This window comes from Balaenoptera acutorostrata, chromosome 4 (assembly GCF_949987535.1).
Source record: "Balaenoptera acutorostrata chromosome 4, mBalAcu1.1, whole genome shotgun sequence".
In the NCBI taxonomy this organism is placed as follows: Eukaryota; Metazoa; Chordata; class Mammalia; order Artiodactyla; family Balaenopteridae; genus Balaenoptera; species Balaenoptera acutorostrata.
The window spans coordinates 151,888,130-151,914,971 of NC_080067.1; the positions used below are offsets into that span (position 1 = coordinate 151,888,130).

A 26,842-nucleotide genomic window follows, 5' to 3' on the forward strand; every position below is an offset into this window, starting at 1 on the left:
TCCTTGTAGCCTGTCTTACACCCAATAGTTTGTACCTCCCACTCCCCACCCCTATACGGCCCCTCCCCGACTGATAACTGCAAGTTTGTTCTCTATAGCTGTAAGCTGGCTTCTCTTATTTTATATTCACTAGTTTGTTGTATTTTTTTAGATCCTACATGTAAGTGATATCATACAGTATTTATCTTTCTCTGTCTGACTTATTTCACTTAGCATAATGCCCTCCAAGTCCATCCATGTTGCTGCAAATGGCAATATTTCATTCTTTTTTATGACTGAGTAGTATTCCATTGTGTATATATACATATATACCACAGCCTCTTTATCCATTGATCTGTTGATGGACATTTAGGTTGTTTCCATGTCTTGACAATTGTAAGTAATGCTGCTATGAATATTGAGGTGCATGTATCATTTCAAATTATTGTTTTTGTTTTGGATATACACCCAGGAATGGGATTGCTGGATCGTATGGTAGCTCTACTTTTAGTTTTCTGAGAAACCTCCCTACTGTTTTCCATGGTGGCTGCACCAATTTACACTCCCACCAACAGTGCACAAGGGTTCCCTTTTCTCCACATCCTCACCAACATTTGCTACTTGTAGACTTTTTGATGATAGCCATTCTGACAGGTGTGAAGTGATATCTCATTGTGGTTTTGATTTGCATTTCGCTGATGATTAGAAATGTTGAGCATCTTTTCATGTGCCTGTTTGTCATCTGCATTTCCTCTTTGGAAAAATGCCTATTCAGTTTTTCTGCCCATTATTTAATTGGGTTGTTTGTTTGTTTGATGTTGAGTTGTATGAGCTGTTTATATATGTTGGATATTCATGCCTTATCTGTCATATCATTTGCAAATATTTTCTTCCATTCAGTATGTTGTCGTTTCCTTTCATCGATGGTTTCCTTTGCTGTTATAGCTTGCCTAGTCTTAACTGTGTTTTTTGATGAGCAGAGTTTTAAATTTTGATGGTCTAGTACAGCTGCCAGCAATCTATGGACAGTTAGCTTTTTGCCTGGATTTGTAAATAAAAGTTTTATTGAAACACAGCCACACCCATTCATTTACATATTGTGTATAGCTGTTTTCATGCTACAACAGCAAGGTTGAGTGATTCTGGCTGAGACTGCCCGCAAAGCTTAAAATGTTTACTCTCTGGCCCGCCCTTTACAGAAAATGTTTGCTGACCACTGGTCTAATTTACCAACTTCTAATTTTATTTAGTGCTTTTTATGTCTAAGGAATCTTTGCTGCTTCTAGCTTTAAAGTTTTATATTTAGGTTTGTGATCCATTCTAAATAAGCTTTTATGTCTTGTGTGAGGCAGGCAGACAGGTTCATTGTCTCTAAACAAACATCCTGTTCTCGCAGCCCACCTTTTGGAAAGACTATCTTCAGCCCATCAAACTGCTTGGGCACCTTGGTTGGAAATCAATGACTGTAAAAGTGTGGGTCTACTTCTGGACTTTCTCTTCTGTTCCATTGATCTCTTTATCTATCATTTTGCCCGTTCCACACTGTCTTGACTGCTGTATCTTTATAAAAATTCTTGAAGAATTGTGGAGAATTGACTTCTTAACTATACTGAATTTCCTATATGTGAACATGGTGTCTCTCTCTACTTATTTAGATCTTTCAAAATTTTTTTCATCATTTAAAAATTAGTTCTAGTGTACAGTCTTGCACATATTTCTGTGAAATTTATTCTTACGCATTTTATGTTAAGGCTTATTTCGGTCAGTCTCAGCCTGTCCATAGCGATGTTATCAGCTGGAAGTGCCTGGGGGCCCTCACCTGGGCCCTTACTGTCTGTGGCAGCCCCCTCAGACATCTTCCGAGGTTGTGCCAAGGTTGCGGTTGGACCAGCCCTTGTGGTTCTCCTTGGGGCTGCAAGATGCACCTCAGCAACCACCGTCAGAGGGCTTTGAAAAGACAAGTTTTGTTACTCACAGGTCCTGGAAGGTACATGGCTTGTCTGGGGCACACAGTCAGGCTGCACTCTGGGGCGGGGGGAGGTGGAGAGAGAAAGCCCTCTCTCTGGGGTTCTGCCTTTATTGGGGTCGAGGGTAGGGTCTACAGTTTTTTTGGCTCACTCTTTATTGGTGAATTTAAAATGCAAGCGTGGGAATTAAGGGTCAGGAAGGGAAAGCAAGCCATCAAAGGGTCAGTTATCTAGGTCAACTGGTGTTTCCTGAAAAAGGGAAATTCATGGGTGGGGTGGCCTGGCTCTTTATCTAGCTGTGTTGCTGGCGATGTGCTTTTCTGAGATGGATGTCTTCGAAGTAGATGCCTCAACCATGGAAAGCTTAATGTCCGGCATTATATATATGTTACATTATATTCGAAAAGCTAATTGTCAGGTGCTTACACTACAGTAAATGATTTTTTTAAAAAAGTTCATTTTTGATGTTTTGTTCCTAATAAATCAAAACATTTATTTTTCTGGGTTGATCTTGTATCCCACGATTTTGCTAAATTCACTTATTCGTGCTAATAATTGTTCTGTAGATTCCTTAGGCTATTCTATGCAAACATTCTAATCATCTGTGAATATAAATAATTTTATTTCTTCCTTTTTAATATTTATTCCTTGTATTTTTTTATTGCTTTACTCGCGTTGATGAAAAATTAATCAGTCAATCTAAGAAAGAAATGGAAAATTTTATTCGAGCCAAATTGAGGACTCTAACCTGGGAACAGCGTCTCAGAAAGCTCTGAGAACTGTTTCACCTGCTAGAGGTCAAAGCACAGTTATATAGGTTTTTGAGATGGAGGGCTGTACATTAAATGACGTAGATAGTTTACAAAATCCAGATCTGTAAGTACAAAGTGGTTGGTCATTGTGGCCTTTTATAAGATCAAGAAGGAATGTTATCTTCTTTTTTTTTTTTTTTTGGCCGCTTCGTGGGGCTTGTGGGATCTTAGGTCCCTGACCAGGGATGGAACCCCTGCCCCCTGCAATGGAAGTGTGGAACCCTAACCACTGGACCGCCAGGGAATTCCCAGGAATGTTATCTTTAAGGAGTTGTCTTGATGCTGGGAGAATGCTGCTGTTTATGATCGAGCAGGTATTCCTGCTGATGGCTTAGGGTTAGGCCAATGCCTAATGCAGATACATGATGCACAGTGAGGGGAGACAGGGGCCAAAGGGCACAGAAAATTTTTCATGCTTGTAAATTTTTCACATCTTGCCATAAAATATGAATTTTGTTTCACACTTGCCTTACTGTGCTGGCCAGGATTGCCTATAAAATGTTAAATAGAAGTGGTGAAAGTGGATATATTTACCTTGTTTCTAATGAAAACTTTTAATATAATGTCCTTAAGTATGATTTTAGTGATGGGTTTTTGATAGATGGCTTTTTACAGATAGAAGATGTTCTATTTTTGCTGAGATTAAAAAAAATGATGATTGTTGAATTTTGTAAAATTATTTATTTATTGAAATAATCAATATGATTTTTCTTTTTTCTTCTGTTAAAATGGTGAATTACGTTGGTTTTCAAGTGTTAGTCCAATTTTGCATTACTGGGATAAATTCCACTTGGCCATAATGTATTGCCCTCTGTATATATTGTTGGGTTTGATTTGCTAATATTTTGTTAAGGATTTTTGCATCTATTTTTACAAAGTATATTTGTCTGTAATTTTCCTTCCTTGTATTTGTGAGGTGCTTGTATAGAGTTATGTTTGCCTCATACAACAAATTGGGAAGTGTCCATGCCCTATTTTCTTAAGATTTTGTTTAATATTGGTGATGAAATGAAATTCATATTTTATGGCAATACAAGAAAAATTTAAACATAAAATGGTTCTCTGCCCATTTGGGCCTCTTCCCTCCCCTTGAGTGTGTGTTGTGCATCTGCACTGACCAAACCTCCTTGGGAGACAACATTCCTTCTTAATCTTGTAAAGGGTCACGTTGACCCGCTACTCACTTTGTATTGATACATGTAGATATGGATTGTGTAAATGGTCAATATGTCACTTGACATAAAACCTTTTGTCTCAAGAACTTATCTATAACTGTGTGTGACCTCTAATGGGTGGAACAATTCTCAGAGCTTTCTGAAAGACTGTCTCCTGGCTTATAATCCTCAGGTTGGCTCCAAAACAATTTTCCCCTTCTTTCGTAGATTCACTATTGATTAATTTTTTGTTGACATTGGTGTTATTTCTTCTTTACACATTTGATAGAATTCACCCATTAAACCATTTGGGACTGGAATTTTCTTGGTGGGAAGGTTTTTGTACAAAATTTAAAATCTCTCTCTATATTCTTTTTTTTTTTTTTTTTTTTAAATTTTATTTATTTATTTATTTATTTATTTATTTATTTATTTATTTATTTATTTATTTATTTTTGGCTGTGCTGGGTCTTTGGTTCGTGCGAGGGCTTTCTCCAGTTGCGGCAAGTGGGGGCCACTCTTCATCGCGGTGCGGGGACCGCTCTTCATCGCGGTGCGCGGGCCTTTCACTATCGCGGCCCCTCCCGTCGCGGGGCACAGGCTCCAGAAGCGCAGGCTCAGCAGCCGTGGCTCACGGGCCCAGCCGCTCCGCGGCATGTGGGATCCTCCCAGACCAGGGCTCGAACCCGTGTCTCCTGCATTAGCAGGCAGATTCTCAACCACTGCGCCACCAGGGAAGCCCTATATTCTTTAATTTTCTCTTGGGTCGGGATTGGTAGGTTATGCCTTTAAAGGAGTTGTCCATTTCATACAAGTTATCAGATGTATTGGCACAAAGTTGGTCACAGTTTACCGTTTATCTTTTTAACGTTGGTGTCATCTGGGGTGAGGTCCCTTTTTCATTTCTAATATTGATAGCTCTTTTTTTTTCTCTTGATAAATCTTGCTAGGAATTTATCAATTCTATTAATTTTTTCAGAGAACCAACTTGTGTCTTTGTTAACTTTTTCTGTTGTTTCCTCATTCAGTAATTTATGTTTATATCTTTAATATTTCCTTCTTTGACCTACCTTGCTAAACTTTGTTTGCTCAAACTTTGGTTTTAATTTGTTTTTCCTTTATTTTTTAATTTTAGCTTCTTAAGTTGGAAGTTTAGATCAGGGATTTAATTTTTCTTCATTTCTAACATAAGCACTGAAAGCATCAATTTCTCTCTAAGCTCTGCTTTATCTGCATCACCCAAATTTTAATATATGTATCTTAGTCTGAATGGGCTGTTACAACAAAAATACCATAAACCATGTGGCTTATAAACAACTAAACATTTATTTCTTACAGTCGTGGAGGCTGGAAGTCCAAGATCATGGCGCCCACTTCCTGTGTCTGGTGAGGGCTTCCTGGTTCACAGACGGCCATCTTCTTGCTGTGTCCTCATGTGTAGAAGGGGCAGGGAGCTCTCTCGGGTCCCTTTTATAAGAGCATTGATCCCATTCATGAGGGCTCTACTCTCATGATCTTATCTCCTCTGAAATGCTCTGCTACTTAATACCATCACCTTGGGGTTAGGCTTTCAACATATGAGTTTTGGGGTGATGCAGACATTCAGTCCATAGGAGTATATTTTCATTAACATTCAATTTGAAATTGAAAATAATATCTTTTTGGTTTCTTTCTTTCACTCATGGGTTATTTAGATGTATGCTGCTTAATTTCCAAATATTGGGACTTTTCTAGATTTCTTACTGTATTGATTTCTAATTTTATTTCACTATGGTCAGAGAACATACTAAGATTTCAATCTTTGCCACTTATTGTGACTTATTTTATGGGCCAGTCTATGGTCTATCTTGGTTAACATTCCATATGACCTTAATAATAAGGTGTATTCTGCAGTTGTTTGGTGTACTATTGATACTTTGCTTGTTAATTAAATCATGGGTGTGATAGTGTTGTTTAGATCTTCTACATCCTTACTGTGTGTGTGTTTTTGTTTGTCCAGTTGTTCTGTCAGTTACTAAAGGGTAGATGACATTTGATGTTACTTGGTGCTATTGTACATGACATTTTTAGATTGGAATTTCCAACTGTTGATTGTTACCATATTGGGCCTTCATCTAGAGACCTTAGAAATTCACTCATTCACTCATTAATTGTAATACTTTATTTGTAGATTATCTTGGATTATCTGCAAACACAATCATGCCGTCTGTGAACAATGACAGTTTTACTTTTTCCTTTCAATGTTTACATTTTTTGTCTTTCTCTATCTTTCTTGAATTGGATAAGGCTGCCTGTACACTGTTGAATAGAAACGGTGATAGAGGACATTCTTGTCTTGTGCCTGAATCCAGGAGGAAAGCATTCGCTGTTTTGTTATTAAATATTATCTGTGTGTCCTTTCACAAACTAAGGTATTTCTATTTCTAGTTTTGTAAGAGTTTATTGGGTGTTGAATTTTATGAAATGTTTTTTTCTGCACCTATGTAGATGCTCATGTTTTTTTCCTCTAATCTGTAATGTGGAAATAACATTGATTTTTAAATATTAAACATTCTTTCATTCCTAGAATAAACCACACTCAGTCATGATATGTAATCACTTTATATATCACCGGATTGTTTTTGCTGATGTCCAGTTAGAGAAAGATGCACAACATAAGAGTTGCAAGTTTAAGTTTTATGTAGGGTCTTGCTGAGCATTATAGCTCGGGAGACAGCCTCTCAGTGGCTCTTAGGGAACTGCTCGGAAGAGGTAGGGGAGAGGCCAGTTTATGTATGATTCATGACTGCATGAATACATGCAGTCAAGCATGCGTTTTGGTAAAAGATTGCTGTTAATCACAAAGAACAGATATCCCAAGTTAATGATTTTAGTACTTTTCTATGTATGGGAAGATACAAGAATCCAGGTCATTGAAATTCTTCCTGAGCGATGCATCTAGGGGTCTGTGTATCCAAAGCACAGAGTGCCAAATCCTGAATTCCTCTCAGGGTGCACTGTCGTCCAACTGCAGTGGGTTACGACTTAACCCTTGTAGAACTGCGTGGTGAGCAACGCTCTCTGTCTTAGCCATTTTAACTTTTTTCTGTGTCTACTAGTATTTTATAGCAGGCTTATGCTGGCCTCATAGAACCAGTTAGGAAGTGTTTCAGTTTTCTTTATTTTCTGGAAGAATTTGTGTAACATTAGCACTATTTTCTCCTTATATGTTTGGAAGCATTTACTAGTGAAGCCATCTGTTCCTGGAGTATTCCTTGTAAGAAAATTTTAAATTATGAAATTAATTCCTTTCGAAGATCTAGAACTATGCAGATTTTCTAAATATTCTCGTTTAGTTTTGGTAAGTTGTTCTTCAAGGAATTTGTCTAATTTATCTAATTTGTTAAATTTTTTGGACAAATTTTCATAATATTAGTATATTATCTTAAAAAAAATCTACAGCATCTGTACTGAATTCCCTTTTCATTTCTTATATTGGTAACTTGTTCCTGCTCTTTTTTAAATTACGGTAAGATACACATAAAACTTATCTTAACCATTTATAAGTGTACAGTTCAGTAGTATTAAATAGCTCACATTGCTGTCCAGCGATCGCCAATCGCCAGCATCCATCCCCGTAATTCTCATCATCCTGTGAAACTGAAACCCTACACCCATTCACATCGTCTCCCTATTTTCCGCTCTCCCAGGCCCTGGCACCCGCCACCCTACTTTCTCTAGGATTTTGACCACCTTCTCCTACCTTTCCGGCTCCAGCCATCACCTGCCCACCCCCATTAGACCACCACATAGCAGTGGCCAATAACGTTGTTGTTTTTCTTTAAATCCCAAACTTCCTCTCGGTAAAATAAAAAATCACTCTGCTTCCACTTGTCAACTGGAAAGAACGACACAGGGTTTACACTTCACAGTGTGGTTGGGAAGGTTAACTGAATTATTACAAGAAAAGCACGAGAAAGCGGGTCCTGCTCCGGAAATCAGCCGCTTCTGTCACTCACAGCGGGTTTCTGACCCCCCAGACCAGGATGGCTCCCGCTCCCCGCCACCTGCGCCGCCGCCGCGCCCCCTCCCCGGGCTGCCCCCAGCGCCCGGGTACGCGAGCCCGAACCCGCACGCTTGGAGCACAGCGCCCGGGCTCGCGCGACGGCTGTAGGCGGGATCCGCGAGGCGCGCCTGCGCGGGGCGCTCCGCCCATGACCGGGTCTTCTCTGGGATGCCCCCCCCCCTGACCGCACTGCGCCTGCGCGGCCCAGGGCGTTGGCTCCCCTCTCCGGACAGCGGGGCGTGTACGGCGGCGCATGCGCGCGAAGCAGGTTCCAGGGCGGGGCTTTCTACGCGGGCAGCCTGCGCACATTGCGCCTGCGCGAGCCGAGGGCGGTGGCTCGGGGTCTTGGTGGGTGCTGGCTGCCCCTCCGTGCCGGAGGTGTGGACGCCAACCTCAGCGGAGAAACGCGGCTGAGGTAGGTTTCCCGTGGGCAGCTCCGGCGGCTGGACCGCGCGTGGGGCAGGACATGCCAGGTGAGGGGTCCTCGCCCGATGTCGCGTCAGCGGGCGGTCCGAGGCCGCCGCCCCTTATCGAGATTTCTCCGCGCCTTCCCGCCTCTGTGCTAACCTCAAGCTTTGTGCCCCGCCCCCGCCAGGGCCACGCCCTCCCTCCGAGCACGCCTACGGCGCCACACCCATCGCCCCGCAGCCCCGCTACCTCCCCAGCCACACCCACAGTGCCCCGCCCCTCCCTGAGCCCCGCCCCAGTGCCACGCCCACATCCCGTCTGCCTTTGGCTTCCGGGCCAATGTCCCACCCTCTCAGAGAGCAGGTCACATTCCCTTCCCTCACTACGCAGTCTGCTCTCGCATCACCCCCTGCCCCTCCCTTCATCCTCTCTTCCCCTGATTCTCTCCCCACCCCGTTGGCCACCTGCCCTTCAGGATCCTTGGCCCGCTCCCCCAACCCTACCCCGCTCCTCAACCGAGCTCCGCCCCATCCAGGCCCCGCCCCATTATCCCACCCTGGCCCCATCCGTCATCCCGGCCCCGCCCTCCCACCGGCCCAGCCCCATCCTGGTCCCACCGCCATGGCCCCGCCCACCCACCAGGCCCCACCCCATTCTGGCCCCAATGCAGTGTTTCCAGCGAAAATGCAATGAATGTGTATTAGTATTTATAATTACAAACGTCACCCAAAGAAGTATTAGGTCTTGATTGATAAAGTGAAGCCCTCATTTTAAACAAAGAATTGCTGTATAATTGAAAAAAAACACACATCCGTCTCAGAGCGTAGTATGGGTTACACTGTCACTGGAAAAGTAAGATTGAGAATGAGAAGAAAAGCCTCTGGGAGATGCAGACCTTGGTTCCTGTTAGTGGAAACACTTTAAAGCCTCAGATAGGAAATTCTAATTGGAGTTAAAGTTGTCAGGGTTCCAAGGAAAGAATTGACATCAATTTATTGTTTTAATTCAACCCAGTGATCTAACAGAAACTAACAGTCTTTGGCCAATGAACAATTAACACCTTGCAGGCTAGTGATGAAAATATACACTGTTTGGAGTTCATAAATTTTAAATGCTTTCAGTTGATTTTGTAAGAATTGTGTTTATAAATTTCATTTCTGTTCATTCTTTACATTTATTTCCATTTGGTAGAGGAGCTTTTTCATGGACCTTAGAAGTTATGTGGAATTAATTATTATGCAACATAACAAGCATTTTCTCATTCTATCTCCTTTTAAAATAGAAATGGAGGGGAAAATGAAACATTAAAGCAGCAGCTATGTGCAGATCCCAAAGGAATTATGGCAACACCAGGTGACTGCCCCAGAAGTGAGTTGCAGGTAATTTCGGTTCTGCTGTGTGAGAACTTGTATTTAAAGGCCAGGACCATTACAGAGAGTGGAGCTCAGCCCAGAGTGATGGCATTTTCCTTGGACCTTGGAGGGTGGCCAGTAACCAGGGGACGCTTCAATAGAGGAAATTCACAGTGTGTAAAGGTCACACATGACGTTCTGAAATGGGCACTGTAAACACTTCCCAGGAATCTAGGGTTCCATTTTTGGCACTTGAGCTGGTGAAGAAAGCACATTTTTTTTAAGTTGTTTAAAAACATCCCAAACATAATATGTTAGAGACAGGTTGGACATTAGAAAAGATTTATATATTCATACTGTTTTTCTGCCTGGGACACACATATAATTTCATTCAAGTTAACAGTAAAAAAAAAAAAGTCACCTTAAATTTAAAGGAATGTCGATTATGTAAAGTTAAAAACCAGAATACTCTAATAAATAATGTTTTTTAAAAAACATTTTCATGTCTGTGATGTCAATTTTAACATTTTTTTTTCTCTTTACATTCTAATTATCGTTCTAAATTCATTTGGGTTTTTATATATAGAAATTTTATTTGTAGTTGGATAATTTCATTAATCTGTTTCTTAAAATTATGAAAATATGATTCTTAAAATATTAAAATTAATCATAAAATGTTTTAACTTCATGGATCTCTTAATTTTCTTTTGAGAAATTAAAAAACTACTGGAACATTTACAGAATAACATTGCAGACATCAAATATCAATACATATTACCCAGAAGTGGAAACTTGCTAACATTTTGTCATATTTACTTCAGAATATAAGTATATATATGAATGAAAAAACATAAAGTTTGTTCCCCAGTCCCATTCTTCTTTCTCTGTCTCAAGGGCAAACACTACTATGAATTATGAATTGATATTTGTGCTTCTGCACCATCTTTTATATTTTTATACCTTAAATAGGCATCTTTGAGCAACATATGATATTGTTTGTGTGTGCTTTTTAGAATTTACCTAAGTGGTGTCATAGTCTGTGTGTCCTCTGCAGCCTGCCTTTTCCACCTATGTTACTTTTGAGGGATTTGTCTTTAATGTATGGGTACAGCTGGTTTAGTCCTGAAGGATGGTCCCTGTAGTGTGTTCCTTATATGAAATGTATCACATTCACAGGTAGGTGTGTAGGTCTGTTCAGTCTTACTGTTGTACGTTAGGTATATACCACATTTTATCTCTTTCCCTTTTGTTGGACACTTACATTGCTTCCAGTTTTTCTCTATTTCAAACAGTGCTGCAGTGACGTCCTTCAATGTGTCTCTTTGTGCACATGTGCTCCAGGGTATTTACCCAATAATGGCATTGTAGGATGGAAGAGATTGCATATTTTCAGTTTTACTAGATAATGAGCAATTGTTCTCCCAGGTGGTTTACCAGTTCGCAGGTCTGCCAGGAGCCCAAAGTGCTTGCTAACACTTGAGAACATCAGGCTTTTTAATTTTGGTCAGTCTGTGGGTTAGAAATGGTATCTTGTGATTTTAGTTTTCCTGGTTATTTATGAGTCATGGTAGTATTTCAATAATATTTGTGTTCATCCTGGTAATAGCATTCTTCATCACAGAAGAGATGCCTGATAGTCACAGTTTGCGTTTTATCTTTTTAGGATTTTATCAATTTTATGTTTTCAAAGAAACCTTTGTTAACTTTCTCTTGTCCATCTGTGTTCTCTTTCATTGATTTCTGCTTTTATTTCCTTTATTCTATTCTATTTGGGTTTAATTTTCTCTTTTCATAGCATCCTGAGATGGAAGCTTGGATCACTGATTTTAAACCTTTCTTTTCGTGTGTGTGTGTGTGTCTGTGTGTGTGTGTGTGTGTATCTTTAAAGCTGTTAACTTTTCCTCTGTTCACTGCTTTAGCTGCACCTCACACATTTAAATGCATTGTATTTTCATTATTGTTCACTTAAAATACTTTCTAATATATCACAGTGGAAATTAGAAATTTTCTGGGCTATTGAGAAGTGTGTTGCTTAATTTCCAAACGTGGGAAATTTTATATTTTTTTAATTTAATTTTGGTTTGATTATGTTTGGTCAGAAAATATAACATTTCAATCTTTGGAAATTTATTCAGGCCTGCTTTATGGTCTCATCGTAAGGGTTATTTGGTGGATGTTCCATGTGCACTTGCGGAGACTAAGTTATTCTGCAGTTGTTGGGTGTAGTGTTCAATGTCTTCACTGTCAAATGGGTTATTAGTATTGCTCAAATCTATATCCTGTTTGATGTTTTGTCCATCTGTTCTATCAATTACTGAGAGAGATGAGTTTCAAAAATCTCCACAGTGATTGTGGATTTGTCTATTTTTTTTGTTATTTCCTTTTGGATCTGTCACTTTTTGCTTCATGCATTTTGAATCTCTTTTATTTGGTGCATATGTTTAGGTTAGTTTTTGTTTTCTAGATTAGTTGCCCTTTTATTTTTATGAAGTCTCTCTTTGTACCTGTTAATACCTCTTGCCTTGCGTCTACTTTGTCTTAGCGTTGGCATGGTACACAGACACATACATACCTACGTTTTCAGCCAAACTAACTCCATATATTTGAAGTGTTCCTCTTGTAAGGAGCTTATAGTTATGTCTTTTATTTTCCTGTCGGATAACGTTTGCCATTTAATTGGAGTATTCAGTCCATTAACATGTAACATAAGTCTAACATGAGCCTAACATCTTGCTGTTTGTTTTCTACTTGTCACAATTCTTCCTTTTTACCTTTCTCCATTCTTGCCTTCTTTTAGATTAATAAAATATTTTCTATAATTCCATGTTATCTCCTCTGTTGACTTTTTAGCTGTACCTTTTTGGGCTGGCCAAAAAGTTTGTTTGGTTTTTTCTGAAGATGTTATGGAAAAACCTGAACAAACTTTCTGGCCAGCCCAACATTATCCTAATGGTTACCCAAGAAATTATGATATGCATCCTGAACCTATTCTAGTCTTTTTCTTTTTGACCACTTCACAAGAATCCTGTAAATTAGTTCCATTTACCAGCCGCTATTTTTGTGCTGTTGTTATAACATATTTTACTTCTATATATGCTATAAACCCCACAATAAATTATTATTGTTTCTCTGTACTATCAAAAGTCTTTTTTATAAAGTATAAGTAATAGTGTTTCCCCACATGTTTACCTTTTCTGGAGTCTTTACACCTATTCCTCTGGCAAAAATTAAAGACGGTTACTCCATGCACTGCTGGTGAAGTGTGAAGTGCCGCATCCTTTATGGAAAGAATCTGACAAATGTTTGAGTGAAAACTATGTTTATGTTTCAGCCCTGTCAGTCTATCCCATAGAGATAAAATGTCATCATGTCAGGATAAATGTGCACAGACGTTTGTGGTGGTAGAAAACTGGACATCCAGAGAAAGTCCATCAGTCGAAGATGACTTAAGGCCCAGGCAGAATCCCTGCTGCAGAGTGTTATGTAGCCATATGTTATGTATGTACATGTGTGCGTACATAACATATATACGTGTGTTACGTAGAGTTCTGCAGGTGGGGAGTTTGCCACAAGTTATTGTGTGAGTGAAAAAAGAAAAATTTTTAAAAACTGGTATCTTTTACAAAAAGCGATGTCAAAAGAAAAAATAAATTGTGTGTGTGCACGTGTGTGTGCGCGCACGTGTGACACGAGCGCAGGAGGTGTGGGGACCCTCCTCCCTCTCCATGCTGTCCATGTACACCAGGCGACCGTGAGGATCGGGGGTGTGGGGGGCCGGTGACAGACAGCGCGGGTGGAGCCGGGCAGGATGAGGGTGAGCAGAAACGAACCGTGTTACTGTGATAGGAAATGTGCAAAGGATGCAAACATGTGATTATTAAAATAAGACGACCAATGTATAGGTAAAATCATATTTGATCACTAATAATCAAAGGAAGGCAAATGGAGGTAACCAAGAGGTAATTTCTCGCCTTCAGACTGGCAGAGGCTGCAGTGATTAACATCCACTGTTGATCGGGCGCAGGGAACTCACGAGGCTCCGTCCTCGCATGCAGGAGCTCGAGCGGCCGCCCCATGGAAGGCATCGGGTGGTGGTATCAAAGCCGTAAAAGACCTTGACTCTGTGTCATATTCAGGAATTTATCCTAAGAAAATTATCAGGGACAGACCGATTCATATTAAAGTTCACCTTAACATAATTTATACTAGTCAAAACTGAAAACAGTTTAAATGTTTATAGGAGATTTGATAAATAAGTTACAATAATTCATGGAATGGAATACTATGAGATACTGAAAACGTGCTTAGAAGTGTATTTAATAATGGGGAAAAATGTTTAGAATTTAATAAGTGCAAAATATGTCATAAGGCAGAATTTTATGATCCCAGTAAACACCATATAAGGAGGTATTGCGTGTACACGTGAAGAAAGCCTGAAGTGCTGCAACGGTTACGTGTCACCGTCACTGGTCTCTGACCAATGAGCAAGCTCACACTTAGCTTTAATTTTCCTCCTTGTGCTCTTGTTCTTCCACACATTTTCTAAAATGAACATGAACGATGGTTACGTTTAGGAAAATCTGTTTAAACGTATGTCCGGGCGGGGTTGCTGCAGTGAACTGGATCGCGAGCTGGGGCCCTGCCGCCTCTGGGGTGGCCTCCAGGGAGACCCGTTTGGACATAAAGGGAGGCGGGCCGTGTGCAGCCGAGACCCAGGGTGCCCCCTCCGAGTCCTGAGCTGCAGTGCGCCCCGAGGGCTGCGCCCTGCCCCCTGTCGGCCCTCGGCACGGCCGCCCAGCTCTGCCCTCGGGTCTGACGCCCAGGCAGGGCTGCTTTCTCCTGGGCCGGTCACCACCTTCAGAGCGTTGCTGCTGACGGGGTCAGTCACTAAGTGGTCACTCACGGTGCCTCTTTCTTGTTCTTTCTCTGACGTTCGCTTAAGGATGCGAGTCATTTTGTACTAGAGACTAAAGTCAAGGTGGAGGGAGGGTGAGATCCTTTCATTCGGCTGGTGGAGACGACCCCAAGTGTTTGTAGGATGAAAACGTGGTCACGTGAATCTTGATTTGAAACCATCCTAATAACCTGGAGCCAAGAGAGACAGACAGAGACAGAGACAGAGAGAGAGGCAGAGGTGGAGAGAGACAGAGACAGAGACGGAGATGGAGACGGAGACAGAGAGAGACAGAGACAGACAGAGACAGAGAGACGGAGAGGGACAGAGGTGGAGAAAGAGAGAGAAACAGAGGCGGAGATGGAGACGGAGACAGAGAGAGACAGAGACAGACAGAGACAGAGAGACGGAGAGGGACAGAGGTGGAGAAAGAGAGAAACAGAGGCGGAGACAGATACAGAGAGAGAGGCAGAGACAGAGACAGACAGAAAGGGACAGAGACAAACAGACGGCGACAGACGGAGAGGACAGAGGCGTAGAGATAGACAGAAACAGATGGAGACAGAGAGACAGGGAGGCAGAGACAGAGGCGGAGCGAGACAGATGGAGAGACAGGCAGAGGGAAGGGCGGAGAGGAATGGCAGCCCCACAGTCACCTCCCTTTCTCCCTTGCTTTGAACAGGAGGGAGAGGACCCCGCCGTGCAGGGTGAGGAGGGGAAGCTCCAGGGTAGTGTGCACCCCGAGGAGTTCGTGGCCATCGCAGACTATTCTGCCACCGATGAGACGCAGGTAGCCATGTGGGCTTATGCTTTGTGGATTCAGCATGTTCAGGGACAGGGTTAGATGTAAAATTTGCAGAAGTCATAGCAGATTTAAATAAAGAAGTATTCAGATATTTCACAGCCGCAGGAGACCTGTGGGTGACCCTCCCAGCCTGACAAATTCGGGTCCCAAGCCTGATGTGAAGGATCCCCGGGTGAGGAATGGGGGGTGGAGGTACCTGCTTCAGTTTCTGCTTTGAAACCCTTACTTAGAACCTATTCTAATTAATGAAAAATTGGGTGTAAAATAAAAATATCTACTTGAATGTAGCATTCTTTACTTTGTAATAGGAATTTCTTAGCATAAGCCTCCAGTAACCGAATCAGCTACCACCTAGCTGAGTTACGGTGAAGGGGCTGTTAGAAATTTTGTTCTAAGAAATTTACACTGTTTGAAAATGTTTAATCTTTTTTTTAAAAAAAATCAATTAAGGTGTGCTTTTGTTTCGTGTAGATATTCCACAAAAATCTTAAAATCCTGGTATCATTTTCATATATTGTCAGTTGATGCATTTACCCATTGACTCCTTTTCGAAATTGCTGTGATTTGGGCCCCAGTGATGGGGGATTTATCACTGAAATACGAACTACAGGTTTTTCTTTAATTTTCATTTCTCTGTATGTTTTTATAGCTCAGCTTTTTGAGAGGAGAGAAAATTCTCATCCTGAGACAAACCACTGCCGACTGGTGGTGGGGTGAGCGTGCCGGCTGCTGCGGGTACATCCCGGCGAACCACCTGGGGAAGCACGTGGAGGACTGGGGCCCCGAGGACTCGTGGCAGGATGAGGAGTACTTCGGCAGCTACGGGACCCTGGTACTGCCTCCCTTGCCCGCCCGGCTGGCTGGCGCTAGCTTCTCGCTAGTTTTAGGTTCTAAGTTTAAAAGTAATTTCTGGGCTTCTACTCATCATTCAGAGCAGGGCCCACAGATGTTTTCTTCACCTTAGCTGCTCAGCCCTGCCATCCAAATGCTGAAGCAGCTGTACAAAGCTTCAAGTGAGCAGGGCTGTGTTCCAATAAAACTTTATCCATAGACACTGAAATTTGACTTCCATATGATTTTCATGTGTCATATTCTTCTTTTGATTTTTTTTTTTTTTTAAAGGATTTTCTTATTTATTTATTTATTTATTTATTTATTTATTTTTGGCTGTGTTGGGTCTTCGGTTCGTGCGAGGGCTTTCTCCAGTTGCGGCAAGCGGGGGCCACCCTTCATCGCGGTGCGGGGACCGCTCTTCATCGCGGTGCGCGGGCCTTTCTCTATCGCGGCCCCTCCCGTCGCGGGGCACAGGCTCCAGACGCGCAGGCTCAGCAATTGTGGCTCACGGGCCCAGCCGCTCCGCGGCATGTGGGATCCTCCCAGGCCAGGGCTCGAACCCGTGTCCCCTGCATTAGCAGGCAGACTCTCAACCACTGCGCCACCAGGGAAGCCCTCTTCTTTTGATTTTTAAAAACCGTTTAAAAATGTAAAAGCCATTCTTAGCTTGTAGGCCATATAAAAGTAGGTGGTGGGCTGGACTGGCCCACGGGCTGTAATGTGCAGACCACTGGTTTAGAGATATTGTTTGAGCAATGGAGGTATGAACCTTTCTCAGTATTAAAATAAAAAAGTAATAAATTTTACATTAAAAATGATATACAGATGTAAATCTTGCAGCGTAGGGGTACAATTCCCCTCAAGCCACTTCCCGGGCTGTGGAAGTTTTCCAGAGAAGTTGCTTGGATTTTATTAGCAGAGTCGTTTGGAGGGGCTGAGAGGCGTGGAAGGGGAAGGGGGGCGGAGGGTGGGTAGGGAGCGTGCGTGTACAGTGTAGGAGTCTAAGGCTGTATGGGGGGGGCGGGGAAGAGTGGTTCATACTTACCTGGCAGGGGAGGTACCATGATCATGAAGGTGGTTTTCCCAGGATGAGGCTCACCCATTGCACTGGGGGTGTGCTGACGCTTGCGATTTCTCCAAATGGGAGAAACTCGACTGCATAATTTGTGGTAGTGGGGGACTGTGTGCGCGCTTCCCCCCCGCAATTGGTGTTTAACAGTAGAATTAGTTTGTGTAGATTATTAAATAAAAGAAACATTCGGTTCGTAAAAAAAAAACAAAAAAAAAACAAAAAAATTATATAAATCAACAGTAATACCTATAAATAACTAGCTTATTAGTTTGTTTTTTTCCAATGTGAATAAAGACCCAAAGTCCTGTGGTCCAGACAACGCTGTTTATATTTTAAACTAAATAAAACTAAATGCATGATGAACGTTGCAAATACAATGTTGAGTGAAAGAAGCAGGACATCAAAGAATACCTTATGTTTGATTCAATTATATAAATTATAAGGCAGCATTAAAAGGTGTTGCCTATGAATGTATAAATAAGTGGTGGAGCTCTAGAGATCAGGGACCTGATTCCCCTGAGAATCTGGATGGGGGTTACTGGTAAGGGGGGGTTCTATGTTTGGCAAGGCCGGGTGAGATGGTCCAGGGTGCTGGCAGGGTTCTGGTGTGGGCACAGGAGTGTTTGGAATGTAGCTATGTTAAGTAAACTCTAAAGTACTTTTTAGTGTACTTTTTTGTAGATATGTCATATTTGACAATTAAAAATGTTAAAGGAAATGAAAAACCACTGATGTGTGTACATATTTAGAGGTTTCCATCTACTAAGAAAGACATAGTGATAATCTGAAGTCTGTCTCCTCACTCTGCTCCTTGAGATTTCTTTCAGCAACAGTGTTTATGCTTCTTCCAAATCTAAGCTGCATCTGTTTTATTCTTTTAAATTTATAGAAGAGGAATAGTTCCACACACACTGTTTTTCACCTTGCTCTTCTCATGCAGCTGTACTGTTTTGAATGTCTGTTCTTTACAACAGCTGCGGAGTATTGTGTTGATTTGAAAAGGATCATATTTAGTTTTCATCACAGCAAGCAATGCTGTAATGGATGTCCTCCTACATAAATCCTGCTAAACCTTTGCTGGAATTTCCACTGGGTAAATTTGAAGGGTGTACATATGCGTTTTTTACTTGGGTGGATCTTGCCAAGTTGCCTGCCAGAAAGATACCAACAGCATAGAATTGTGCTGTTGGTATTTCACCACCACAAGTCTTCAGAATGAAAAAAGATTTCCAATCTTAAAGGTGAAATATGTATCTCGGTTTTGATTTACATTTTTTAAAGTGAGATTGATCCTCTTTCATATTTTATTGGCCTTTTGTATTTCTTATTTTTTGATAAACTTTCATATAATTTGCCCATTTTTCGTTTGATTTCTGTCAATTTATATGTTAAATAGGCAGTTTAGCTTGTGTTTATATGTATCACACTGACCATTTGCTGCTGTTTTTCCCCCATGGAACTTTTTATCTTTATATGATCTAATTTGTCCTTCTTTTCTTTGTAGCTTCTGCATTTGTGTCCTATTTTCAAGGCCTTCACTCCGAGATTATAAATATCCATGCTTTCTTTTAGAACTTTTGTGATCGCATTTTTAACAATGAAATATTTAAATCATTCTGGAATTTACTTGTAAAGAATAAGGTAAAATTCCGACTTAATTTCCCCACAAATATCCAGCTGTTCCAGCTTTTGGTTAATCTTCCTTTTCTGCATAATGTGCAACGCTCATTTATCATATGTCAAATTGTTAGGGTCTGTTTTGGGAATCTCTGTTCTGTGTCATTGATCCGGTTATTTCTTCTGCAGGTCCAGATGCTTTTTAATGATTGGAAGAGCTAGGCCTCTAGCAGTTCTCCTAATTTTTAGCATTGTCATGGCCTCGTCTGTTTATTTTTTTGAAACTGTTGCCAGCAAATTTTGGCTCCCTGTGCACCGATGCCGAATAGAAATACAGAGACAGAGATTTGGAGGATAAGAAATAGAGAGGCTTTGTATTTTCTTTGCCAGGCAAAGGGAAGACCCAGCAGGCTAGCGCCTCAAGAACTGTGCCCCCTCCTCCTGGGCAATTACAGGGGGTCTTGTAGGTGGAACTCACAGTCCAGGATAAGTGATAGGATCAAAGTGGTGAAGGTCTTGCATCCTTCTTCTTCTTGCAGTATTTTAAAACAGTCACTGCTGGCGTCAGGCAGCCTGGTAATTGGGTCCGTTCATCTCTGGGTTATCGGCCTGCGACCTTTCTGAAATGTAAACAGCTACAAGGGGTGACTACAAGTGAATGCATCGAGAGTAAATGCCAGGTGCAGGGTACGATTCATATGGAATCAGAGTAATTAGCTTTGTTTAGCTTTGTGAAGGACAAGTCTAGCTACAAGTGTTTGTTAGTAGTAACAGCTAAAGATTAACCAAGATGGCTTAACTCTTTCAGGCCTGTTTATGCTGTTTCCCCAGCCTGTTCATTGTTGCTTATTGTTCTTGTTTATCAGAAAAGTCTCATTTCTATTTTTGCTGCAACAAAACTAATTTTATTATCGTTTTGTTGGCTCCTCCTCCACCCCTGTCCAGGTGTTTGGCATTCTAATGTGTTACATGGAAAACGTGCATTAATTTAGGGAGAAGTGACATCTTTGTGATGACTTTTCTCATTTCTTAAGCCTTGTGTTATGTGTCAGAGTTTTAAGGTTTTGATCATACAGGGTTGTGTACCTTTCTAGGTAAATCTGTTCCTAGATATTGTTGTGTATTATTGTAAATGGTTGGGTGAAGTGTTCTATCAGTTGGATTAAGTTGGCTGAAAGTGTTGTTCGCATCTCTGTCTTTTCTGATTTTCTGCTTCTGTCAGTTACTGAGAGAAGGGTGTCGAAGTCTCTGACTATAATTGGGAATTTGTCTGTTTCTTGTTGCATTTTTACTGGCTTTTGCTTTGTGTATTTTGAAGCTGTTATTAGGTCCGAGAATATTTAGAATTCTGATGTCCTCTTGCTGAAGTGATTCCTGGGTTGTCACGACCTGATGCTCTTCGCTCTGAAGTGTATCGTGTCCGAGGCGAATGCAGCCATGCCAGCCTCCTCCCCTGGGGCCTCCGCATCCTGCTCTGGCTCGGCGTCAGGGTGGCCCCGCAGGCAGGACAGCTGGGTCTCGACTCCGTCCATCTTGGTGGCCTGCCTTTGTCCGTCTCCGAGGAGCCACGGGGCTCCCGAGGCCCGTGCGGGCCTCATGTTGGTGCTGACCTGGTCTGGGTGGCCGGGCCATCTGTCCCCCTGTGTGTGGTGCCGCTTGAGCTGGGTCTCCATGGCGTGGGGCGTGGGGACGGGTGCTGGGGGCGCCGCCTCGCTGGCAGCCGGGGCTCCAGCAGCCTCTGTGGCCCCAAACTGTCTGGAGGAGCCTTGCTCTGCCTCCCTGGGGACCGGCCGATGCCCGTGGAGCGTGTCCTCAGGTTGAGAGTCCTGCCCGCAGTGTGGCTGGGGACCTGCGCTCAGGCCCGAGCGCCAGCGCAGAGGCTCCTGCTGTCCCCAGGCAGCGAGGGGAGTCACGTGGGGGGCCTTGCGGGCCCCGCGCGGAGAGGACGCAGTGGGGCCCGTGCGCCTCCCGCAGCCTCTCCCAGGCTTGGCCGTTCGCTCTCGGTGGATCGTGGCCACGTTGTGTCTGGACGGGAATGTGGCCGCTCCTCCACCGCCACCTCCGTGGTCCACACCTGCTTCTCTGCTCCCCTGGCTGTTGGGGTGGTGCAGCCCGCTGAGCGGGGAGGGTTCCGGAAGCTTCCCTCTCATTCCTTCACTGTCTACTCTTGCTTGTGTCTGCTGCACATTTTGGCCTTTTATTTTTTAAACGCTGTCACTCGTAGTTTAGGGGTGGGGTGGCGGGGCCGAGCGGGTAGGTCAGGCTCTAACCCTCCGCCTTAAGCCAGAGCTCGGCATAGCTCCAGCTACAGGCAGTGATCCTCCCTTCATGTGTATTTCCCCTAGAAACTTCACTTGGAGATGTTGGCAGACCAGCCGCGAACGACTAAGTACCACCACGTTATCCTGCAGAATAAAGAATCCCTGAAAGATAAAGTGATTCTGGATGTCGGCTGTGGAACTGGGATCATCAGCCTCTTCTGTGCACATTATGCTCAGCCGAGAGCAGTGAGTAGGAGGCAGCAGCCCTTTCACAACTTCCGAGCCGGGTCTTGGTGAAGCGCCCGCCATGTAGGTGAAACCGGCGGCGTGTTCTTGCAGGCGGAGCCCGCCAGAGGCTGCGACGTGGGTTTAATGAGTCGCAGACAGCACAGAGTGCATAGGACAGAACAGAAAATATCCCAGTGAGTTGCAGCTGGTGGGCTGTGTTTGTGAAACTTATTTAAGTCACGCAAGGAGACACGTGCGTCCACGTGTCTGGGCTGGGCTGCTTGTGTAGACCACCGTCCCGTGTCCTCCGCCGCCGAAAGTGAGCCTTGGCAGGGCCAGGGTGGACCACTCTCTGGGACCCCTGCTGGGCTCCTGTCCTCCTCCTCCCGTTAAAGCCCGTCCGGGCCACGGAGAGGTGCCGCCTCTCAACGGCCCCAGCACAGGTGGGTGAGGTTCCTAGCTCACAGGTGCCACTGCAGGGCAGTGACTGCCCGAGTCCAGACCCTGCCAGAACCAGGACGTAGCATTCAGGACTTCCTGAGGATCTGGATTTGTAATTAGCCGCTGATACCCTAAAAGTCTGACTGTTCAGTCGAGTGCCAAGAATCTCCTGTGTCGGTTACGGACTGTGTCGCTGCATATGTCGGAACCTGGGGCCCTGGGGTGGGCGGCCCACGTGGGTGCAGAGGCTTCTGTCCACCTGCAGCCCTGTGTCTGCGTTTAGGCAGAAAGTGGAGTTACGCGTAGAGGCAGGTCCTCCCGGGGCTCCGTCAGGTGGAGGCGGCACAGCGTGGCCGTCCGCCGTCCACCGCCGCCGTCCAGCACGCCGCCTGCCTCCTGTTGCTGGCTCTGACTCAGCCGAGGAGACTCAGGCTTGGGGAGCGTGGACGGCGGGCCGTGGTCTGGGGCCGGGGCACGCACGGATGGTGCTTCTGTCACGTGCAGGTGTACGCGGTGGAGGCCAGTGAGATGGCCCAGCACACAGGGCAGCTGGTCATGCAGAACGGCTTCGCTGACGTCATCACCGTGTTCCAGCAGAAGGTGGAGGACGTGGTGCTGCCGGAGAAGGTGGACGTGCTGGTGTCTGAGTGGATGGGGACCTGCCTGCTGGTAAGGGGCAGCGGGCACTGCTGGGGCGGCTGCTCTGGGCTCTGGAATCTTCATAAATCATGATTCATTCTGACTTTTTTCCTGAGGTGATGTGTAATTGATTTCTTGTGTGAACAATGTCTTGAATATTTAACTGATTAAAAAAATGCTGTTATGAGAAACCTAAATCAAAGTTAATGTGACTTTCTCGTGAGTGATTTACATAAACCCTCTTCTCTTTGGGAAGCTGTGCATATCCAGTGCTTGATGTGTGAGGCTGTTTTCAATGCCGGCAGAATCTTGTCTGCAGCGCCTGGTTTGCCTCTGTGACCAGCTCGAGGCCCAGGCTCTCCCACATTCTCTCCCCAGTCTCACGTGGGTTGGGGTGGAGAGTTTTCTGGTTCTGCCCACCCACGCTGCTCATGAACTCTCTGTGCTCCGAGGGTAAGTGAGAGGTGGGTGGAAGCCGGGCCTGTGGGTCTCCTCAGACCCTCGGTCCAGCCCCCTTTCTGCCTCAGCAGTCTGAAGTTTAGTCTCTGTCAAAACCCAGAAAAATGACATCTGGGGGAAGGGGAAGGGAGCACCACCAGGGTTTCCAGCAAGAAATCCATTTAAATAGTAAGTGAGTAACTTATATGAATAATAAGAATGCTGGCCCTAGCTTTTTACAGATCGCAAAGATTGAGGAAAATGATAGCAAATGACATTGGGCCTTTAGCCTTGTTGAAATTGTGTTGTCTGGAGATAGAGTGTAAATAGACTCAACGTCCATGATATAATTTTGTTGTTAATAACAGCTGTGGATTCACAAGATGATGCACGGGAAAAAGGTGCTTGCTACACCTTTAATCCATGAAGTGGGCATTGGCCTTTGCCCCCAGAACGCTAGCGTTCTTTCGGTAAATGTTATTGAGCACCTGGGGTGGTGGGGACACAGAGCCTGGCTGCGGTGATGTATCCTTTGGCGCGGTGCGGGTCGGGGAAGCCTGGCTGCCTAGGGCCCCGCTCTGCCCCGGGAGAGGTTAGGAGACAGAGAGGAGGGGTGGGGGGAGGGGAGGGGGAAGAGGGCGGAGGGGAGGGGTGCAGGGGGTGGAGAGGGGGCGGGGCGCAGAAACCTGGGATTCGGTGTCCTTGCCCCTGTGCGCCCGAAGCCCGGTGGTGTGGGCCGGGGGCGGGACTGCATGTGTCCAGCGGGGGAGGCTGGACTCGGGCTCTCTGCCTCCCCGGACTTGCGTGTGTCAGGTAGCCAGCCAACGGCGTCCAGGACTTGGAAGGAGTGGGGTAGGGGTCATGATGCGGAGGCCCCAGGACTGCAGGGCACGGTGAGGCCTGTAGAGCAGAGGGGGGACGGTGCAGGGACCCGTGGGGTGTGCGGGGGCGGGGCCTTGGGGGCACAGCGGAGGCCGCTGGGGGTGCGCCGGCCGAGGGGGCGGCTGAGGAAAGGGCTGGAGGGGGGCGGAGGGGTGGGCCAGCGGGGTTGGGGAGGCTTGTTCACCCGCAGGTGCAGGGTCCGCGGAGGGGGCGTGGCCGGGCCGGGAGGGGGCGTGGTCACGGGAGGCAGCCGGAGCAGAGCACGTGCAACGAAGCGGTGGAGAAAGCCCGCGGCACTCTGAGGTCCCCGCCTGTCCATTGCGGAACGTATGGTCAGAGGGGCAGTGAGGACTGTGGCGACAGGACAGTGAGGACAGCCTGGGGTACCGAGTGGCTCAGGGCGAAGTGCCTGACCACGTGGAGCTGGAGGGCCTGGTGGTTTTGTGCAGACCGGCAGGGGCCGTGTGGCGGTGGTGGCCGTTGTGGGCCAAGTGGCAGACGTGGAGACGGGGCTGTGAGTCCGGCAGTATCACAGGTCCATCAGCTGGACCATACCGTGTCGCACACAGAACCCTCCGTCCCCTGAGGCTGCCCCTCTTCTTCTGCGCTCTCTTGCCTTCCTGGCATCTCCCCGCCTGTCCGCTGTCTGCTCTCAGACCTCAGGTCCCCATCTCCCTCCCATCGTCCTACTCTGCTAAGGCCATGTAGAAAGTTGGGAAGCAAACCCAAATATACGTGTATTTAGTTTATAATAATAAGAGGTTTCTAATCAATGAGGTACAGCTATATAACCATTCAAAGATGGGGTCGAAGCAATTGACAATTTTGGAGAAAGTGGTTAGATTCTTCCTCATACCATATGCTGAAATAAATTCCAGATGGGTTATAGAGTTAAGCTTTTTTTTTTTTTTTTTTTAAGGAAAGAAACATGAAACAATCACTAAAAATATATCTGATGTTGGAATGGGAAGATCTTTCTAAGAACAAAGCACATAGAGAAACTATAAAATATTTGATTAATTTTATGAGACCAGCATTACACTAATACCAAAACCAAAGTTAGTACAAAAAATGAAAACTACAGACCAGTAGCACTCATGAACATTGATGTAAAAATCCTTGAAAATCATAGCAAATTGGATTGAGCAATACATAAGTTGAATACCACACTGCAACAGAGAAGAGATTATCTTCAGAATTCAAGGCTGGTTCAGTATATTAAAGTCATTCAATGTAATTGACTGTATTAATAATCTAAAGAAGAAAAATCACATGACTACCAATTAATGCACAAAAATTTGACAAAATTCAAAATACTTGAACAATTTGTTATGATTTCTTTTTTGACCCATGTTGTTATTTAGAAGTGTGTTTAATCTCCAAGTATTTTGAATTTTACAGTTATCTTTCTGTTACTGATTTCTAGTTTACTTCCACTGTGGTCTGAGAGAAGGCACTGTATGATTTCTATTCTTTTAAATTTGTTAAGGTTTGTTCTTGTCCCGGAATGTGGTCTGCCTTGGCGAATGTTCCGTGTGAGCTTGAAAAGAATGTGTATCCTGCTGTTGTTGGATGAAGTAGTCTATAAATGTCAATTATATCCTGATGATTGATGGTGGTGGTCAGTTCAACTATGTCCTTACTGGTTCTCTGCCTGCTGGCTCTGACCATTTCTGGGAAAGGGTTGTCAAAGTCTCCAACTATGACAGTGGATTGATCTATTGGTCTTTGCAGTTCTATCACTTTTCTGCTCATGCAGTTTGATGCTCTGTTGTTAGGTGCGTACACGTTAAGGATTGCTGTGTCTTCTTGGAGAACTGTCCCTTTATCATTGTGTCATGCCCCTCACTATCCCTGATCACTTTCCTTACTTTGAAGTCCGCTCTGTCTGAAATTAACATAGCTACTTCTGCTTTCTTTTGATTAGTGTTTACATGGTAAATCTTTCTCCATCCATTTACTTTTTTGTTTGTTTCTTTTGAGCTGTGCCGCACGGTATACGGGATTTTAGTTCCCTAACCAGGGATGGAACCCGTGGCCCCTGCAGTGGAAGCACAGAGTCCTAACCACTGGACCACGTCCCCCATCCATTTACTCTTAATCTATAACTGTATATTTAAAGTGGGTTCTTATAGACCACATATAATTGTTTCTTGTTGTTTGATCCACTGTGACACTCTCTTTTAATTGGTGTATTTAGACCAATTAAAAGTGATTATTCAAAGTGGCATTCAAAGTGATTATTGATATAGTTGGATTGATATCTACAGTATTTATTACCATTTTCTATTTGTTGCCCTTGTTCTTTGTTGTTTTCTTCTTCTCTTTTTCTGCTTTTTTGTTTCTGTTTGTTTTTGTGTGTGTTTGTGTGTGTGTGTGTGTGTGTGTTTTAAGCAGCTAAAGGTAGGGAGTTTAATCAGCATGAATTAAGGGTGAATTAATTCAGTGCTCACACATATGTTGGTTTAGAGCCTGACATGAACATGCTTTGATAAAAGTAAACTTAAGATACATATTTTCACAGGGTATATGTCCAGTAGTGGGATGGCTGGGTTGTATGGTAGCTCTATGTTTAGTTTTTTAAGGAACCTCCATACTGTTCTCCATAGTGGCTGTATCAATTTACCTTCCCACTAACAGTGCAAGAGGGTTCTCTGTTCACTGCAGCACTATTTATAATAGCCAGGACATGGAAGTGACCTACATGTCCATCGACAGATGAATGGATAAAGAAGATGTGGTACGTATATAGAATGGAATATTACTCAGCCATAGAAAGGAACCAAATTGGGTCATTTGTAGAGACGTGGTTGGACCTAGAGACTGTCATACAGAGTGAAGTAAGTCAGAAAGAGAAAAACAAACATCGTATATTAATGCATATATGTGGAATCTAGAAAACTGGTACAGATGAACTTATTTGCAAAGCAGAAATAGAGACACAGACATAGAGAACAAACATATGGAGACCAAGGGGGGAAGGGGGGGGTGGGATGAATTGGGAGATTGGGACT

At 44.0% G+C, this 26,842-nt stretch overlaps 1 protein-coding gene and 1 non-coding gene across 2 annotated transcripts in view; both read left to right on the plus strand.

The window, feature by feature from the left end:
* Positions 1-8,197: 8,197 nt before the first annotated feature.
* Positions 8,198-26,842, plus strand: part of PRMT2 (protein arginine methyltransferase 2) — a 39,657-nt gene continuing 21,012 nt past the window's right edge. Inside the window, 7 exon segments of the mRNA XM_007172623.3 lie at positions 8,198-8,321; positions 8,323-8,372; positions 9,648-9,744; positions 15,294-15,401; positions 16,066-16,248; positions 21,285-21,446; positions 22,374-22,538. Coding sequence (XP_007172685.2) covers positions 8,211-8,321; positions 8,323-8,372; positions 9,648-9,744; positions 15,294-15,401; positions 16,066-16,248; positions 21,285-21,446; positions 22,374-22,538 — 876 coding nt within the window. The 5' untranslated portion in view covers positions 8,198-8,210.
* LOC114236523 (U1 spliceosomal RNA) lies at positions 17,288-17,451 on the plus strand. The gene has a single exon (XR_003622466.1). It is a non-coding gene; the product is annotated as a U1 spliceosomal RNA (small nuclear RNA).